Source organism: Cibotium barometz, chromosome 63 (genome assembly GCF_041138505.1).
Source record: "Cibotium barometz isolate CiBa-2024 chromosome 63, ASM4113850v1, whole genome shotgun sequence".
NCBI classification, from domain to species: Eukaryota; Viridiplantae; Streptophyta; class Polypodiopsida; order Cyatheales; family Cibotiaceae; genus Cibotium; species Cibotium barometz.
Window position 1 is genome coordinate 12,443,316 of NC_141108.1, and position 19,800 is coordinate 12,463,115.

Here is a 19,800-nt window from a genome sequence, read left to right on the forward strand (position 1 = left end):
ATCCAATATCCATGTAAGTCAATAAATTCATGAGGTCAATAAATTCATGAAGTCAATGCTTCAATATGTGTTTATTACTCTACCCCAAGATCTTATACTATAAAGAATGTATGCTACAATGGGAAAATTGAAGAAAAGAGAAGCTTCCTCTTTCTACATTACAACATTCATCTTGTAGAGATGAATGTTACAAATTTGATTTTATTGGAATCTGAATTTTACTTGTCGTAAGAGAGATTTTCTTGCCACACGAAACATTTCACGATAGCAAATCGTAGCAGACCTCCGGCCGCCTCATGTTAGGCATGCACAATTTCTGTGAACAAACAATCAACGAGTTCTCCATGTTAGGAGATTAAAGGATAGAATGCTTTTCTGTTTTCAACACGTGATGAGAGGGTTTTTCTATTGAGTCACTTATCCCCTTAATCTAAGAAAATCTGGAAATGGATTTAGGGGGGGATTAGCCCTCACAAGATGGAGGGCTGAGATCAAGCCTGAAGATTTAATTCATGTCATACATGTGTCAAAAATTTCCACCTTCCACTTGTCATATCCACCATCCAGTTGTTTTTAACCTTAGCCCTCCACTTGTATTTGATCCCAACCATCCACTTACTTATTTTTATTGTTGTGAGTTTTATATCATATATAAGTACTTAGGTGTCAAGGTTTGAACTGACACTCTCATCTGGGCAGCCTGGTGGGATAGTCACAAAGAGGTCTTACTACCAACCATCTACTTAAGAGGAATCTCCATCCTCGATGTATTTGAAAGCTGTACCCTCGTGTGTTTAATCCTAGCCCTCCACTTGCCTTAATCTTTTTTTAAAAAATAAGTTTGCTGGAATTAGATAGAACAACACACACACCCTACATGCCACCGCTTGCAGAGGGGGGGCTCGAACCCATGACCTCGGGACTCTCGAGAACCATCTCAACACTACACTTAGTCTGTTAACCACCACCTCTTTTACATGGGAGAAGGGTGAGAGTATTTGCACCTCAATAGCAAAAGCGACTCGCAACAACGTAGCCTCTGACCACGGACGGCCCAGCAACTGGAGTCCGGTCGGCATACCTTCATTATCATAGCCAACCTGCACAAATATCACCAACGAAAACAAAACCGAACCCTATTGAATAGCAGTGCTAGAAAAGAAAAAGGCAATCTCAGTCAGACAGCAAATCACTATAAAGGAAAAATGAATAGAAGTGGTTTGTTACAGGCACTGTAATTGCAGGCAACCCAAGAAAGTTGGCCGCAATTTGATATCGCATCAGCTTTGCTGCGCCAACATACACCACAACACGACACAAAACGGGTAGCAGCATAAGCCAGGGAGACAAGTATCCACAAACATAATCATTTTGTTCATTCTGGTTTGGGTTTACATCCTTTATGCTTCCAGAAGAATAAAAGGAATTTATTACCTCCATCGACATAGTTGAGCTCTCCAGATTTGAGAGCACTTTGGTGTATCGGCTGTGCAGTACACCTGTTGACATGCGTGTTTGATGCCATATTTAGGTCAGTTTTCATGAAAGACCACATATCCAGATAAGCAAAACATAAAAAGGGAAGAGAAGTGACCCAGAAATCTCCCTTACCCTGTTGTCGGAGTCACAATAATATCTGCTTTTTTGAAGATCTCCATGTGGTAGTGCATTTGCCGATACCTGTACAAAAAAGGACCACAGCTTAGTAAGGCCAGAAACCCACCTACAATCACCCATAGATGTGTAAGACGTTTATGTATGTATGTATGCAAGTATGTAAGTATGCATGCATGTATGTGGGTCTGTTTGCCAAGCTGAAAGATATCTGCAACAATGATGTGGCCTGCATTTGAGGTACTAGTTCCTCACCTCAACCTCTGTGCTGCAAGAAATTCACAATTGTTAAAACTAGAGTAGATGGCAAACCCGGCACGAGTATCCAGACCCGACTCTGCACATCCCCTACAAGATACAATTCCATTGCATGAGTGTGAAGCCAAGGTTCCCTATCGTTGTATTTCGTGTAATTGCACAGTGGAAAGGGTCCTGACCATACCATTTGGTGTAGTCGAGACCAAGCGAGGTATAGAATTCACAACCAATTGTGATGAAATGCCCAAGCCGCATCTCCTCTATCTCAGGCAACGTCACTTCCACAACCTTTCACCAGTCAGAAATCCGAGATTATGATGAAAACTACTTTATTCAGAATCAGCATTTTGAAAGTATGACACACAGTGAGGAGCCACACCTTGCACCCATAGTGTTTCACCAAGGAATTTAATGCCTTGTGGCAAGTCACGTGTATTGGACCATCACAGTCTTCAAACCACTGCATCAATGTTTATATGTAATGAGAGAGAGAGACAGGACAGAGATTAACATCTTACAAAAGATCATAAGGGTCTATGAGACCATGGTCATACATCAAGAGAGCATCTACCATACACATTGGGCGTGGAAACATCTAACTAATCAATTGATATAAAAACCTGGAAGCTGTATAGAAGGGTGACATGCTACAAATGCACATCAACATGGCATTGAAAGACCAATGAACACCCATGTGGGATCTGCTCCTTGGCCTCTGGAATAAGAGTCTGTAGGTTATAAAGGGGCCGGGGCGCATCTCAATACGTCTGTATACTAGCGGCAACCAATCTTCAAGGGTCTATCTGAGGTCTTTCAGTACGGGACCTCACGTGTGTGGTCTCTTTGACTCTGATGGTGGAAACATCCTCCCTGACTCCAGTTGGAGTGGACATGGAGACCAAGTGAGAAACATCTCCATGGGGCACAGGCTACAGCTATACAATATCTTGGGGCATTCTAGGACTGGTCTATCTTTCATGGCTAGAAGGTTCCCAAACACTTTGGTCTGGTAGAAAGAGGTAAGGAGGCTCTGTGCCTGTCCAAAAGTTTTTCTAGCCTAGAGAGAGAGAGAGAGAGAGAGCGAGCTCTTATATAGACTGAATGAAGCTAGGGACAAAGAAGCTTTGCAAATTTCTGGTAGAAAGAGGTAAGGAGGCTCGTGCCTGTCCAAAAGTCTTTCTAGCCCAGAGAGAGAGAGAGAGAGAGAAGGGTATTTATAAAACCCTTGTTAGAATTGTGCATCTCAGTGTTTTGGGGCTTCTACTATTTATCTGACATCTTATTGTATTTCTCCTATTTATTTGTCCTGTGAGCAATCGGCCAGCTCATTGAGGCACTATATAAGGAGTTCCCCTTTATTCACTTCATCATCCAATCCACTTGCACATAGTTCAACACTCAGTTGCTGGCCATTGCCATTGTAAAGCTTTATTGCTGTCATAAAAGGTGATCTGCATTGTCTCATATGTTTATTGTTTATGCTTCCGCCTGTGCTTTCTCCTTCATGGTATCATACGCTTAGGTCCAGGCTGCTCCAAACCCTGCAAATTTGCCCAATTCTGCTGTGCGTTTTGCCTCCATCACTTCTTCGGCTGCAGATCAGTCCATACAGTTGCTGCGTTTTCAGTACCTTGCTGCGTTTCTGGTCCAGCCCTCTTTTGGTTGCTGTCGGCCAGCCCTACAGGCTGTGTTTTGCTCCTCAGAGGCAGACCTTGAAGTGTTTTGGCTGCGTTTTCTCCTACAGAGGTTATCCGGCCAGTTTTGGTGGCTGTGTTTTCTTCTACAAAGGCAAACGGTGGAGTTGGCTGTGTTTTCTGCACCGGCATCAAATTTGGTGAGTTCTCTTGCATGTGGAGTTGCCGGACAAGTGGCTGCACATTTTCTTCTTCCTCCACGAGTCCCTGTCCTTCCAGTAGGCGGTTCCCGGTGTATCTTGGACTGTTTTGCTGCTGTCCCACCTCTTTCTCTCTACAGTTTGAGAGGGGGCTGATTGTTCCTGGTGCCTTGCTTCGTTGGAAAGCACTTGAGAGAAGTGTTTGAGAGCTGAGATTTGTTCTTTGTTGCTGTGGATATGGCTCCCCCTTGTACGAACAAAGATGACAAGTTGAAAGGACCCAACTACGCTCATGGGAAGCTTTAGATGCGGGTCTGGTTCATCCACAAGGGTTTGTGGGACATTGTTCAGGGCACTGAAAGAAAGCCCGAGTGTCCTCAAAACTCCAGGAGGTGGACTCAGGATCAGGAGGATGAATTTGCTTTGGAATTACAAGACTGGGAGAATCGGGACTCGAAGGTGCATTCTGTGCTTGTGTGGACCATCACCGAGGAGGTCTCACCGGTAGTGCAAACCCTCACGAGTGCTCATCGGGTATGGTCTAAATTGGAGGATCACTTTGCACGAGATTCATCGATGAGGGCAGTTACCTTGCAGGGGCAGCTATACGGTCTGTTATTTCCTGAAGGCAATTCCATGCAGTCTTTTCTCATGAAGGCCAAGCTTATCCATGACTAGTTACTAACTATGGGTACTGCTTTGTCCTCTTCTCAGCTGGCTGCTCTTATCCTCACCAAGCTTCCTCCGGACTATGATGTGATTTCTCGATCTTTGCAATGCCAAGCCACATCCACTCAGATGGATTTTGATGATCTTAGCTCCCTACTTTTGGAGGAGTCGTCTGTTCTCATCTCACAGAGTAAGTTGAAGGTGTCAGTCAACAGTTCTGACCAGGCACTTTCCTCAGTTCAAAAGAAAGGTCGGAGTCGTTGTTTCTCTTGCGAGAAAAGAGGACATCTGTCCAAGTATTGTTTGTCCAAGAAGAAGGACAAGACCAAGGGCAAGGCTTCATCTCAAAGAAAAGGTAAAGACATGACACAGGATAGTGATACAGATTCCAGTACCACTTCTAGGGCTCCCAGGGCGCTTTCGGATCAGGAGACCCGAGATGGTGTGCTTCTCTAGTATACATGCAGTTTCCCTCCATGTGCTTCCAGCCAGAAGAGGCTTGTGGGTGGGAGAGGGGACTGATTACAGCTCCACTTACTGGTGCATGGGGACCGTGATTCAGAGTTCCAAGCATTAGACATCTGGCAGGACATGGTTATCTTTGGTACAACAGAGATTATGAACTGTATCTGTTCCAAGTTCATTGTTCGAGGCTTTTGGGACGTGATGTGTTCTGTCCACTCTTGGGGATTATGGGTGTGGTGTGTCCAACAGCTCATCAACTATTCTTGGAGTTCATTGCACACTTGTGTAGGAATTCGTGGCCAAGCAAAGTTCCTTGCTGTTCGTGGTGGCATCTTGTTTCGAGGAAACAAGTCGGTGGATGCTCTCTACGAGGTGATTCCAGTATTCGCGGTGCTGGAGGGTCCATGGTTGCATCTTTATCAACTTATCGCACTATGAGCTACAGAGGGGGTGTTAGAATTGTGCATCTCAGTGTTCTGGGGCTTCTACTATTTATCTGACATCTTATTGTATTTCTCCTATTTATTTGTCCTATGAGCAGTCGGTCAGCCCTAGAGGCAGTCGGCCAGCTCACTGAGGCACTATATAAGGAGTTCCCCTTTATTCACTTCATCATCCAATCCACTTGCACATATTTCGACACTCAGTTGCTGGCCATTGCCATTGTAAAGCTTTACTACTGTTATAAAAGGTGATCTTGTCCAACTCTCTCTATCTCCTTTGCACTCTCTCATATGTTTACTGTTTATGCTTCCGCCTGTGCTTTCTCCTTCAACCCTAGCATGTAAATCTTGGTGCTATAAAGTGATCATTTTTTCTTTACAAACTACCAACTTTTTTCCCAAAATCACATAAAAATACCCCTTACATGAGAATATATATCTGTTTTAAAAAAACCCTCATGTTGAAAAATATACAGACCATCACACCTTGGTATATTTTGCAAATCTGATGCTTTTGATTAGGCTGTCACTTTCTGGCCTTCCTAGTTCCTTGAGCAAAGGCAGGTTGGTTGGAGGCTGTCATGACAACAGATGATGTGAGGTTCACAAACGCACGCATGCACAGAACCCCACCCCCATGTGCCCTCACACGCGTGTGCGCACATGCACTCATGCAGACACACCCACTCCCACATGCACCAACCCACACCTCCCACATGCATGCATGCACACCGCCATGCCCACATGCAAACCCACACCCACATACAGCATATGCCACATGCTAACACACATGCTCACACCCACGCACAGTTAAATGCCAAAGGTTGGGCCTATAAACAATGTACCGGAGTTGAAACAATGCGATCGCTAGGAAGATGCCCATGTATGACAGTGTACCTGCATAATTGTCCATGCAAACAATAAGAAAGAAAAAAGGACATGTATTGAATTTCATGATTTGCCTGCTTTGTAGTGCATAGGAAACCCGCTATAAATAATGTTCTCACATTATCAGAGCATCCTGCACTGTTGCTGCATGAATTCCAACCATACCAACAGTCCAATTGAATGGCAATACCCTGAACAAAATAGCACTTACTCTTACGTACACCAATCAATGGTTTCCAACCAGTTCCAAACAGGGTCATCCATAGTCATGCATATGAAATGTGTAATATGAAAAAGATGGATAAAAATTTTATGGAAAAAAAAGAAAGAAAGCCTAGACACAAGAAAAGGGTGGAAGGAAAGGATTTGATGTAGGTACCCAGAAGATGAAACCCGGCCAAATGTGCCCTTGAAGCCAACCACCCCACAAAGAGCTGATGGCATGCGTACAGATCCTGCAGTTCAACAAGAAGTTAATTCGAATGCTCGAAAACTCGGTTTGTAGTGTATTTTTCCTGGCTGAAATTTAAAAATCCCGGTTAAAATTTAGCATTGCCTTCAAGGGTAAAAAATTACACATTCTAATATAATCTCAGCACGTGTTAGTGCAGTGGTAAGGAAGGAGTTAGAAAGTCCCGAAGTGATGGGTTCAAATCTCCCCCTGTGCAAGTGATGGCATCTAGTGTGTGTGAGTAGTGTACTTTCTATTTCCAGCCAAGCGCAGAAAAGGAAAAAAAGAAAAAATCCCAGCATTTGTCTAATTTTTAATGCTAGATCCTAGTTACTTTTATAAAAAAAATATTGAACCCATGACCTTGGGACTCTCAAGCAACACTTTTATCCACTGCACTAACTCGCGGTCGGCAATCCCAGTTACTTTTGAGCATCAGCTTTATTTTTATTTGTTGCATTTCTTTTCGAGCACTGGAAATTTATTTTTCTAAATAGATTAGTAGGAAATTTCAGTATATTCCTGATTGATGTTCCAGTGCACCAAAAAGGATATTGGAAAGCAGTGTTAATACCTCCACCATCAACACCAAGTGCAGCCGGACAGAGCCCTGCAGCAACAGCAGCAGCTGAGCCCCCAGAAGAGCCTCCTGAAAATCTACTCTTGTTGTAGGGGTTTCTTGTTGCACTGCAAAATCAATCACAGTATCTGTATAAACAGTCACATATACCTCTCACACCTTGGTCCTCCACAGGAATCTACTGAGATAGCTTTACCATATGATCTACCCAATCCTCCCGAACCCACAACCCCCACAGTCTGCTGTCCCCCTTCTGCTCCCCCCCACCACCTCCCCCACCCCCTACCCAGCCAATAGCATCCCCTTACACCCTTCCACCACACAATGCCCACATCTTTCCCACAGAAGGTGCTTTTCCCCTGCATACGCAGTAATACTGTAACGAAGAAGAGAAGATACAGCACCCGTAATGTGGATTGATGCCCGTTGTCCCCATGCCCAGCTCGTGCATATTAGTCTTTCCAACAAGTATGGCACCGCACTCGCGCAGGCGTTTCACGCATGCCGCATCATCTTTCACTTGTCGTGCTTTGGGCAGCCACTTTGAGCCTCCTGTCAGTAGAGGTGGTGTGTCAGACAGGTTTTTTTTAAAAGAAACTTTAATTATTTAGTTATAGACTTCCACCAACAGGTGTAGGCTGGTGGGATTCAAACACAAGTTCAGCTACAAACACTGACACAGCAGTAAAAGAAACACAACATAGAGGGGCGCTTCCTCCATGGCTGGCCGCTCTCAGAGGAAGGCTACATTGCTAATACAAAGATAGAATGCCACACTAGGGGCCTACTCTGAGTGTCAACACCTGCCTCCCAGCCTCCAAAGAGGGGGGTCAGGGGTCAGCATCCAAACGTGGCAATGTGCATGGAAATACGATGCATTGTATTAGGTTTTTATGAAACCCTTACATGCTTCACATACAGTGCATCCTGCTTACATGGAGCCCTTACCTGTAGTGGGATAGGGCAAGCAATCGATCTCATCTTTTACTGCTATTGGCACTCCATCTAAAATGGATAATGGTTGCCCTGCATCAAAAAGCTAGAAACTTTTAAAAAATTTACCAGGAAAAGGAAATATGAAACCCCTAAACTCAATAGAACATGAAAACATGAACTGAGAAAAGTGGAGCTTGCGAGATCCAGCAGCATGAGCCCTTACTCTGGTTACCCCTTCAGTGCAGCTAGGTTGCCGGATTCCAACTCACCAGCAAGGTCACAAACCACACAAGCAGCAGTACTGGCTGACACTAAGTTCTGGAGACACTTTTGAAGCACTGTCACCATGGACTATGGCCTTGTCGTAAGCTCTAAGAATGGCCATGATGGTGGGGACTTGCCAGAGATGTGGTGTGCTGCCTTTAGGACTGCCCAGTAGCATAGTGCAACGAGGATAATGGCACTGGCACTACACCTGGCCCTCATTCAGTGAAAGCTCTGCAAGTTCCCATGGATCCTGCCACACCTTGGGAGTTAAAATGGTAGATGATCAACAGCCTATTGGCTTGGAACGAGGCACAGCAGCCAGCGTAAAGGAAAGGAGGCATAGTTCCGTCGTGGCAACCCATTCAAGAGAAGTACCTCTGAAAAGCCCTGGGGTAGGAGACCAAATACAGGCTTCCTGGACAGCACTTAGTTTGCTTGAGGAGTCCAGTGCCAAGTATAGATGCCATGCCCATGCCTACATGTCACTTGCATCCTGCACTTGGAATAAAGCACAGCAGCCAGTGTAAAGGAATGGAGGCATAGTTCCCGTCGTGGCAACCCATTCAAGAGAAGTACCTCTGAAAAGCCCGGGGGTAGGAGACCAAATACAGGCTTCCTGGACAGCACTTAGTTTGCTTGAGGAGTCCAGTGCCAAGTATAGATGCCATGCCCATGCCTACATGTCACATGCATCCTGCACTTATCTGCCACATGGACATATCTGTATAGCAAGTGCAGGACCTGGAGTAGAAACTGTGTGAAAACAGTATTTTATCCAGCCCTAAAAAGGATATTTTTCTGGATTTTTAGGTTCTATTTCTTGGTGTGTGGGGCTGCTGACCAGCAGCCCCACACTAGCCTTGCCTTATCGCTTCACCACTAGTACCACTTCATAGACATATTCGGTACCACTTCTACTATTGTTGCTGCTGCCGGGGACTGCACATCATCTGCTTCATCATCATTGGCTCTTCAGGTCAGCTCATCAGCATTTTACATCAGGCCGCACCTTGGGACAGCAGCCCACTCTCTGCTCCAGGTCAGTACATCAGGCCACACTTTGGGACAGCAGCCCACTCTCTGCTAAAGTAGAGGACTTCAGCCTTTTTCCTCAGCTCATGGGACAGCAGCCCACTCTCTGCTACACAGTATAGCACTTCAGCGTTTTATCATCAGTACCTATGTTGGGACAGCAGCCCACTCTCTGCTACAGTTTTTCATCGTTTTTCTTCTTTAGTTTACCTTGGGACATCAGCCCACGCTCTGCTTACCATCTCACATCATCGGGATGGCAGCCCTCTCTGCTTATCTTCACCATCGACACCACTCGGGACAGCAGCCCTCTCTGCTCCTCAGCATCACTGAGGTATTGTAGCACCCTTGTCACTAGAGCTTGCACCACCACCACTCGAGACAGCAGCCCTCTTTGCTCCTCACCACCCCTCAGATATTGCAGCACCCTTGTCACCAGAGCTTGCATCACTCGGGACGTTAGCCCTCTTTGCTCTTCGTCATCACTCAGGTACCGTAGCACCCTCGTCACCAGAGTCTGCATCCCTTCCGCTGCTCACTATCACCTTGGAGTGCCTTTGCATCCACCGACGCGAGCCTTCGACACTGACCACCTCAGGGAGCGCCTTTGCCTCACATCGATGCAAGCCTTCATCACCGACTGTGCTTCAGCTCCGACATCGTCTTTGCTTCTGCACTAGTCTTCTTCTACTCAGAGTCACCTCACATCAGAGGGCTCTTGTACATATGTTCATTCACCATTATATATAGACTCACTCACCTGTTCATGCTGTGTTGTTTTGCTTTGATCTCTCGTACATCTGGTCCTTTCGTCCTTTTGCCCTCACATGGTATCAGAGCTATCATGAGCAAAGGGATTGAAGACCTCGAGAGCGCACAGCATGGATCGTCTACCCACACTCCCGAAGGACCAATTTTTCTCCAAAGTCTGATTTGGACCACACAGGAAATGGAACTTCTTACTCAGAGAAGAGTCCCGTTCAAGATCTCACTTTGGGAGACAATCAACCCATCTACATCAACTCACCTTCACGATCGCCCTCTCTGACTTTATTAGATTTTGTTTCTAGAGGGGGATACATTCCTTCTGCCAGTGTGTCAATGTGGGACCCTGGCATCTATCATCTTCTCTCATGGTCCCCTTTTTGGCTTGGGGGTGTGTGAAAACAATATTTTATCTAGCCCTAAAAAGGGTATTTTTCTGGATTTTTAGGTTTTATTTCTTGGTTTGTGGGCCTTTGCTACTGGCCGACTAGCAACCCCACACACTACATATAGCCTTGCCTCATCACTTCACCACTAGTACCACTTCATAGACATATTCGGTACCATCAGCACATCAACGTTTTACATCAGACCACACCTTGGGACAGCAGCCCACTCTCTGCTACATCAAGGTTTTATATCAGGCCACACTTTGGGGCAGCAGCCCACTCTCTACTACAGTTTATCATCGTTTTTCTGCTTCAATTTACCTTGGGACAGCAGCCCACTCTCTGCTCACCATCTCACATCATCGGGACGGCAGCCCTCTTGCTTATCTTCACCATCGACACCACTCGGGACAGCAGCCCTCTCTGCTCCTCACCATTTCTCAGGTCTTGTAGCGCCCTTGCCACCAGAGCTTGCACCACCACCACTCGGGACGGCACCCTCTCTGCTCCTCACCACCCCTTAGGTATTGTAGCACCCTTATCACAAGAGCTTGCACCACTCGGGACGGCAGCCCTCTCTGCTCTTCATCATCACTCAGGTACCGCAGCACCCTTGTCACCAGAGTCTACATCCCTTTTGCTGCTCACTACCACCTTGGAGTACTTTTGCATCCACCGACGCGAGCCTTTGACACCGACCACCTCACGGAGTGCCTTTTCCTCACATTGACGTGAGCCTTCGTCACCGACCGTGCTTCAGTTCCGACATCGTCTTTGCTTCTACATTGGTCTTCTTCTACTGAGTCACCTTACATCAAAGGGCTCTTGTACATATGTTCACTCACCATTATATATAGACTCACTCACCTATTTCATAATGTGTTGTTTTGCTCTGATCTCTCGTACATTTGGTCGTTTTGTCCGTTTGCCCTCACAAAAATTGGTCCCTTGTGAGCCCCAGTCCAGGACGAGTCAACCAAGGTTCCACTCTAAGTGTCCAAGGTCAGGTGTACAAGTCCCGTACATGGTCTTGGTCAGGTGTGCAAGTCCCGCACATGAAGCAATGCCAGTCCGTACTGTCAGTCACCCTTTGGGATGATGATGAGGTGAATCGGGCTCTGCCTGGGACACCGTTCATAGGAGTAGATGTTAGCTGGCATACCTATTTAGGGTATGTGGGCCAGTAGGCAAAGGGAGCCTTGTGGGCTACCCCAAACAAGCTCTATGGCCTTGCTTACTGTTAGGGTAGCCTTATGGGCCACACTAGGGGCCAAAGAGGCCACATGGCCAAGCCCAATAGCCACGAGGGCTTGGGCAGCAAGGCTGCACAGCCAATCGGCCAGCCCTTAAAGGACCAGTTCAGCAGCAATCGGCCAGGCCTAGATGGGCTAGTAGCCCAGTTGGCCAGCCCATAGGGCCTTGACCAGCAGGCGGCCAGCATAATGAAAAAAGGCACCTTTCTTTGGGTATGAAAAAGGAGGTCGTGGAGCAAAGTTAAACAGGCCGACATCCTCTATCAACCCACCGACGACCAGCATATTACTTGCCTATAAAAGCATGGACCAGCCAAGAGTCAAATTCATCTCATATTCACAAAGTGCTGAAGGTATTCAATGGCTAGGACAGCCAAGGGAATTCCTAAGCAAAGGTGAACTTGAAGGTCAAGAGTAAGGTATCTCAGGCTGCAGATTTCAGTCTTTTTCTCATCATTCAGTAAAGCAAATACAACAATCCTTGGTGGGTGTCCTTTAGAGGGTATTTGGGACCCAATCAGGTGACCTTGTCTTTATTGTACATCTTCTTCTTCTCTCTCTCTCTCTCTCTCTATCTCTCTGTCTCTCTCTATCTCTCTGTCTCTCTCTCTCTCTCTATCTCTCTCTCTCATCTCTGCTACATTGTGCAATAGTTAGGAACCAAGGTGCTGAATATTCATTATCATAGTATAATCTTGTCTGTAAGCTTCCGCATGCTACAGTGGTATCAGAGCTTTGCCTTTTGGTAAAGAGATTCAGCCAAGATAATTTTTGTTTTTCGCTTGTGTGGTTGGTTTTTAGAATGCCAGTTGCACTCCCATTCCGGTGTGACTCTTGTCCCTCGACGGACGGTTGGTTTTCAGCCTCCAGAAACAACCAGAAACGTCTCCCACACACACAGTGGATGGTATTGTTGTGGGTCAGGGAAAAACTTGACCACTCCCACTATGCCGAATTTCGACGATGAGAGAGAACACTAGACCCCTACAAAAACTGTTTCTTCGATAGCAATGATTGCTTCCAGAAGGCAAGTCCTCAGTGGGGACACAAATGCCATGTTCTAGGAATTTATGCGCATCATAGCGCAACAAGGGGAACATATGCGCGCGTGTACGGGTTCTATACAAGCCTTGGAGAAAAGGATACCTCTTCAAAAAACCTTGACACCCATCCCCGCCCCGGCCCCCGCTCCGCCCCACCCCGCCTTCTCCTCTGCCAGTCATCATTGAGATCCCTTCCCAGATCCATGCTTCGGCTATCTCTCTTGTGGAGTTAACACAACAGTCCTGTGCGTTACATGATTTGCAAGCACATGAGGTAGAGCTTGGAACACAGGTGGCACCTTGCGCTACCGCACACAAGGACCAACGTCGACACGTGAGGCATGAGCGATACCTTGCAGCTCTTGACGCAAGGACAATACCCGCGACTTCTTCAACTCATCTTCACAAGGTGTATTTTAGTAAGTATAACAAGAAACTCGATCCGACAACTCTGTATTCCTGGATTCATCAGTTTGAAGTGACATAGAGAAGATGGTGTTAGCTAGTTGCTACATCGAGGGGGAAGCCATCTTTTGGTGGACTCATTGGGCCCACGTCAATTCCAATCATGGAGTTGCTGCCTACAAGTGGGATCAATTTGTCATTGACCTCAAGAAGTGGTTTCTACCACCTCATTATCTTGAGCGATTCGAGGACAAGTACGGTGATTGCGCCAGAATGTGCTACCTTTCCTCCAAAGTCACTCACCTAGCTTTACAATTGCGAAAATCAAATGCGGACAAACGAGGTCGATTCCTCTACGGTTTGGACATGCAAATCCAGTGCGATGTGCGCATGTTTGAACCATAGATTTTTGATCGGGCGTTTTTGCTTGTGCAAAGTGCCGAGATAAAATACAACAATTTAAAACCAAAGACTTCCCAGCCTAGAGTAGCCAAGGCAGCCACTGCCTCTAGCAAGGTCAAGAACCAAACCAGTAAGGGTCTACCTTGGGAGCCTTTGGTTCCAAGAACTCGAATAATGGAACTCGTCTTACTCCAAACTAGAAGGCTCTGGCTGGGAAAGTGCATTTTTGATCGAGCATTTTTGCTTGTGCAAGGTAGTGAAATACAACAGAAAACCAAAGATCTCCCAGCCTGGAGTAGTCAAGGCAGCCATTGCCTCTCGCAAGGTCCAAACCCAAACCAGTAAGAGTCTATTCTCGGAGCCTTTGGCTCCAAGAACTCGAACAATGGAACTCGCCTTACTCCAAACCAGAAGGCTCTAGCCGGCAAGACATGTGGTAAGCTCAGTCTCGAAGAGCACGGACAATACAAGAAGCAGTGTTTCTTTTGTCATACAAAAGGACACACTTCTAAGGTTTGCCCTAAGAACACCCTTGCTCAGACTACCACCCTAGTCTCGACAGCTTCCGTGGTGAGCCAACCTCCCACATCAGCCCCCCTAGTCCTTTGGTTGGTGCCACTATCAATCGGAAGCTCGAAGATAAGCAGAAGGGCAACCATGACTAGGAGTATGAAACGAATCAAGACATTTAGCTACATAGGTGTCCAGAGAGTCATTGTCTTGACTAACAACGGCGGCAGTACTACAGAGGACGTGGTCACGGAATAGGCCGCTCGGCAAGCCCGTTTTTCATTAACCTTGGTAGATAAGAAAGTCGAGGGATTTAGCACGAGCATGACAACGATCATCAAGTTTGAAGCTCGCCGTGCTAAATTAGTCACCCAAGGTTGCTCCTCTTGTAGGTGCGGACAAAATCTTAGGGATCCAATGGTTTCACAAGTTCACCCCAGACGTTGATTGGGACCAGCACATGTTCCGGATTACTAGAAATGTGTCAAAGGCTCCCATAATCATGAAGTGTGAACCAAGGATACCTGACTTTCTGATCATTAGCCATATACAGGCTAAATGAGAGATCCGGAAAGGTGCACAGTGTGTGGTGATCTATGTTCAGACCACCCTAACAATGACGAGTGCTTCGGAGAAGTACTAGGCCCTGCATGACCGGCTCCAGAAGATCTTTCTTCGGGACAACCTGCCTTCCAAACTTCCCCCATCTAGACCGGAGGACCACAAAATTGAGCTCCTCCTAGGTTTCGAACCCCCTCCTAGGTTCCGAACCCCCTACAGGATCTCATAATCTTCGAATCACACTACGGCCTACACACACTAACCCATGTTACTTACAATAAAGGTAACCTCATAATGGTCCACACATGGACTAGGTAGACCTTACTCTTGGACACTACGTCATGACATTGTGGAGCCGAGTGAGACCCAAGATGACCATAGATGGCCGTGGGAGGTGGGAACATTGCTTCACAGTATGTAGTTCATCTTTATGGGCTGATTCTACCGTGTGTACGGTGAGTATGACCAAGGACCACCAACATGGTCATGTCATGGCCGCCCCACGTATACAAGACTATATAGATACATGGCTAGCCCCTTCTCCACATAATGCATCATCCATCACTGTGAGTTTACTCCCATAGCTTCTACTAGGGAGCCTCCATCTTAGTAGATCAGCCATCAAGCTCCCTTCATAGGAGCACACGGGTTTGGGGCTTTGCCATCTATTGTATCACTTCAGTAATATAACATTCTTCTCTATCTTTGTTATTGTGCAATTTGTGTTTTAAAGTTGTGTTGTGAAAGATCCTACTTCTTATGAGTGTTCTTATGTATACACTACATGTTGTATCCTCTTACAAGGCACGCCTTGAATAGTGCAAGGTAGCCAATGAAGCAGTGGCCACCTAGCCAGGACCATAAGTGCTATATGGGCAAATCTTGTGACACGCTTCAGGTCCCCTCAGGGCATCGTGAAGCCTTCCTTCAGATCTAGAGTAGCCAATCCTCCCCTGGTCTTTCGTCAGTGCTGAGCCATATAACCCTTCTGCAAGCATTTGCAAGAAGCTAATGTACTCAATCACGACCCATCTTTCCTTGGCAGGCCACACTGTGGTAGCCAACCAGGTGCTTTTCTAGATCCAGTTGCTGATCCAAACTACCCCAGTTCAAGAGATGGAAACTGCAAGGTTCAAGCCATAGTCTCTAAAGACACCATCAATTTGCGTCAGCAATGAGGGGGGATCAGGCATGTTGATCCTCGGTTTCAGAGCAGGGCCCTGCTCTGCAAACTTACTCCTGGAAGACCTTTCTGGGTTCCACGTTGCAAGATGCCAACTGGACCTTGGAATCTAGGCTTCAGATGAATTTCCACATCCGCAAAGCATCGTCAATCGTATCCCCCCCCCAACCCTTCCTATTCACATCCGCAAAGCATTGCCAATCATATCCTCCCCCCCAACCCTTCCTATTCACCATTATCTTCAAGCTTAAACTAAACTTCAGCCAGCTCTTTTCAGAGCTCTCCCCAAAGTCGCTGCAGCAAACCCTGAACTAGAACAGTAGGGTGCATATTCCCATGGGACACCAGCTGGGCATGCACTCCCGCAAGCATAGTCATGCGGCTCCTGGATCCTCCTCCTTTCAGCTCACAACAGACTAGCACTGCATTGAAAGGTTGCACAGTAGTCAGGATCACATCTTCACCATCCGTAAAGCCAATCCTAGGTAGCAGCTGGCCCTGCTTGATTCGCAATTCCCACCATGGTGGCTGGAAATTTTCTCCGAAAGCGGCATTCATTTGTGGGTCATTGGCCTTGAGATGACCTACCCCTTTTGGTCTTCTCTAAAAGACATGAAGCTGCATGCTATCCTCTGAGAAGGCCACCACGGAGATACACACCACATCCGCTGAGAATTGACACCACCTTGGAGATTATTGCTAGTATCACAGTGTGGCATATCTAGAAGACCAGATGCTCAGAGGCCTTCGAGGGTATTCATGTTTATGACACCCAGTGTATTTGCAGTTGACATCATCCACACTCTTTTGGCCACATGGGCATGCACACAGGGATCTTCTAGAGCTGCACAAAGCAAGCACAGCAGATTTATGAGAGAGTGGAACCATGGTAGTTTCTTCTCCTCCACTCCTACCGGGCTTTTATGACAGCATAGTGCCCCTGATTGGTTGAGATCTCCCTACCTATTGGTTTGAAATCTCCCTTTGTATGATTTTGTCTAACATAATAGGAGTCTCTTTTCTGGAAAAAAAAATTGCCGTTTCCATTTCCTAGTTTTGAGCATTGTCTTTTTCCATTTCCTGGTTTTGAGGCATTGCTGTTTCTCCTGCCAACTGTTGCCATTGCCATTCCCCCCACCAGCTGTTGCCATTGCCGTTTCCATTTCTGCTAGCATCACACGATTACCTTACAATGGGATCCTAGATGGCTAGGATGAGTAGCCCGACTACAGAAAGTTGGAGATCTTGCAGGGGTAAAAGTTGCTCCAAAGGGTTGGCATGTATTCAAAAGATTAGGACCTATCATACCCTGACGAATGCTGCTTGGAGCGAGGACCCCTCCTAACCGGTGTAGCCAGATCCATTGCTACGTCCAGAGCAGAAACGGTGCTTCATATGCATCCATGGTGGAAGCCAACTATCCGGTTTCTCTAGAATGAGGAGGGGGCTTTGAAGTCCTCTTCTGTGGTATCTGGGGAGATGTTTAGGCAGTCTTTGTGTCCTATTGAGTAGAGAACTAGGAGGAAGGTCCTCCCAAAAGTCAAGGACCCATAGAGAGATGTCACAGGGAGAAAAGACTGTCATCTGCAGAGGTAAGAGGAGAATAGATCAGAGGCGACCACTCTGTTTGGATGTCTTGAGTCAAAATTAAGTAAAGCTCAAGGACTTGAGCATCTAAATATCTAAATTCAATGTGTTCAACCTGACAAAAAAAAAAGATGAGAGAAATAGAAAGACCTTTTTTGTAGCGAGCCATAGACAACTCTGCCTGTTTGAGGACATCTTCTTCATAGCAATTAATGAAGAAGCCCATCCCAGGCAGAGGCTGAAGGGACTCTTTGAGAGCAACCAGAAACCGTTCTACAACCTGAGACAAAAAAGCATATGTGCAACAGCACGTGTAATGTTGGTCGGAGTAACCTCAAATCACAGGCTCACTCCCACCTTCACTGGGTGTAAACTCCATAACACAAAATGGCACTCAGAATTTCGACAAGCATATAACATACCATTATAGGCGTGACTGTCCCGGAGGTATATGCCTTGGAGTAGTCCCAGATGGTCCAACGATGAAACGGTTCCACCATGTCTCTGCTGGCATCATGAGATGATAAAGCCAGACAGTCTAGTGCAGATGCTAACCGCTCACAAGAGGAGAGTTCCGGGTCTAGCTGGAGCACTGAAGGCTCCTCATAAGCTGTCCAGATATGCATAAGTGAATTGAAACCCTGGTAGTGCATTGACCCTTTAACCTAACTCCTTTTGTGAAAAAGACCACAATGATAAGGAATGTTTTGTGCCTTGCATAGCATGGCACACTAAGAAATGAACCTCACACAAGCTCTGCATGCTGTCAGGAGCCCTACCTTACTCACCTTTGATGGGATATTGTGGTATGTGCATCGGGGGTTCGTGATAACGGGACTTCATGAAGACCTGCCACCATGCATGAAACCATCCATGAGTTTTTGATGTCGCAAAACAGTGAAGGTATCCATGGAGATGCTGGCATACACTACTTTACCTGGGTTATCAAATTTGCATTCTTCAAATGCTGTATAAGCAATGAACCTAATATGCGTGCTTCGAGCATCCAAGCAAAGCATTTGAGTACAAGTCCTGACATGATGGGCGCTGTAATTCAACGCATACAGAACCATAACCATGGTCAAGTAAAAAGCCAACTTAAACTTATGACCTAATGATGTAGTACTCAACTTAAATATGACTAAACAGGATGAATTCTGCACTTAAGAATGGATTATATTTCTTCTTAAGATTAATTAGCAACTGTATAATTGCTCTTCAGATAGAAATACTTGCCTGCTTACATTTTTAAATAAAAAATGATGGCCTTTCACCTTAAAATTATTGGCTTCTTACATTTTTAAATAAAAAATTGGAAAATAAAAGCCTTCTTAATATTAATTAGGCTTTTCACCTTACAATTCTTGCCTTCTGACATCTCTTTATTTCTTATAAAAATTAAGCCTTCTTCATATTAATTAGCAACTGTAACAGTGGCTCTTCTCGCAAACATTTTTTGCGTTTAACGAACATATTAATAGCAAACTAACTTTAAAGTAATTCTAAATTACAAAATTCCCACTGGATACAGTTGAAGTAGGGAAGATTGAAATTCAGGAAAACATAAATTTCATGATTGGGATTTTTATGCTAGAAAGGTAGAAAAAAGAATTACAAAAACAAAATTAAATCCAAAGGCTAAGGATCATAAAGCTGTGATTGTGGTGGGATTAATCAAAACAGTAAAAAAGGAGAATTAAAGTTACCTTTGACGTTAACGTAGATGTATTCGGCATCACTGTCCGGGTCTGTGCTAATAAGCTCCACAGGCTTGAAGGGCAATTCTTTTTCGGCCATTGGAGACTCGTGGTGTGTGAATGGAGGAGTAGTGGGCAATCAGAGCGCAATGGGAAGAGGTGATTATAGGGTGATTAAAAGGATGACGATTAAGTGAGGCGATTAAGCGAGAGAGAGAGAGAGAGAGAGAGAGAGAGAGAGAGAGAGATTAATTAACCCAAATAGAGCAATGACACAGGTTCAATAACCCAATTAGAGCATGGAATGAGGATGCCAATTAAGCGAGAGGGAGAGATTAATTAACCCAAATAGAGTGGGCGATTCAATGACACAGGTTCAATGACCCAATTAGAGCATGGAGTGGATAGCCTGGTTTTGTAGGAAAAACAGTGCTTTCTGTGTGATATATACATACACACACACAGAGAGAGAGAGAAGGGGGAGAAGGCAAAAAAGACAATGAGAAGAGGTTGGCTGAATTGGAGAGACAGAGAGAGGGGGACGTATTAACGTCGTAGAATGCAACAC

At 45.7% G+C, this 19,800-nt stretch overlaps 1 protein-coding gene across 2 annotated transcripts; it reads right to left on the reverse strand.

Moving 5' to 3' along the window:
• LOC147603703 (fatty acid amide hydrolase-like) lies at positions 1-19,707 on the reverse strand. Of its 2 annotated transcripts, none has more exons than XM_086796493.1 (20): positions 19,242-19,707; positions 18,473-18,582; positions 18,324-18,384; positions 17,958-18,145; positions 17,686-17,815; positions 8,151-8,228; positions 7,607-7,754; positions 7,197-7,309; positions 6,551-6,626; positions 6,291-6,362; positions 6,129-6,180; positions 5,770-5,859; positions 2,252-2,332; positions 2,057-2,160; positions 1,927-1,962; positions 1,612-1,680; positions 1,435-1,499; positions 1,228-1,289; positions 1,005-1,100; positions 1-316 (listed from the first exon to the last, which is right to left on the reverse strand). In XM_086796493.1, the coding sequence occupies exons 1-20, from the start codon at positions 19,330-19,332 to the stop codon at positions 260-262; spliced, it is 1,779 nt and encodes a 592-aa protein (XP_086652619.1). In that variant the 5' UTR covers positions 19,333-19,707; the 3' UTR covers positions 1-259. The 2 variants fall into 2 exon arrangements, with proteins under 2 accessions (XP_086652619.1, XP_086652618.1); XM_086796492.1 differs by having other exon boundaries at positions 1,870-1,962.
• Positions 19,708-19,800: the final 93 nt, after the last annotated feature.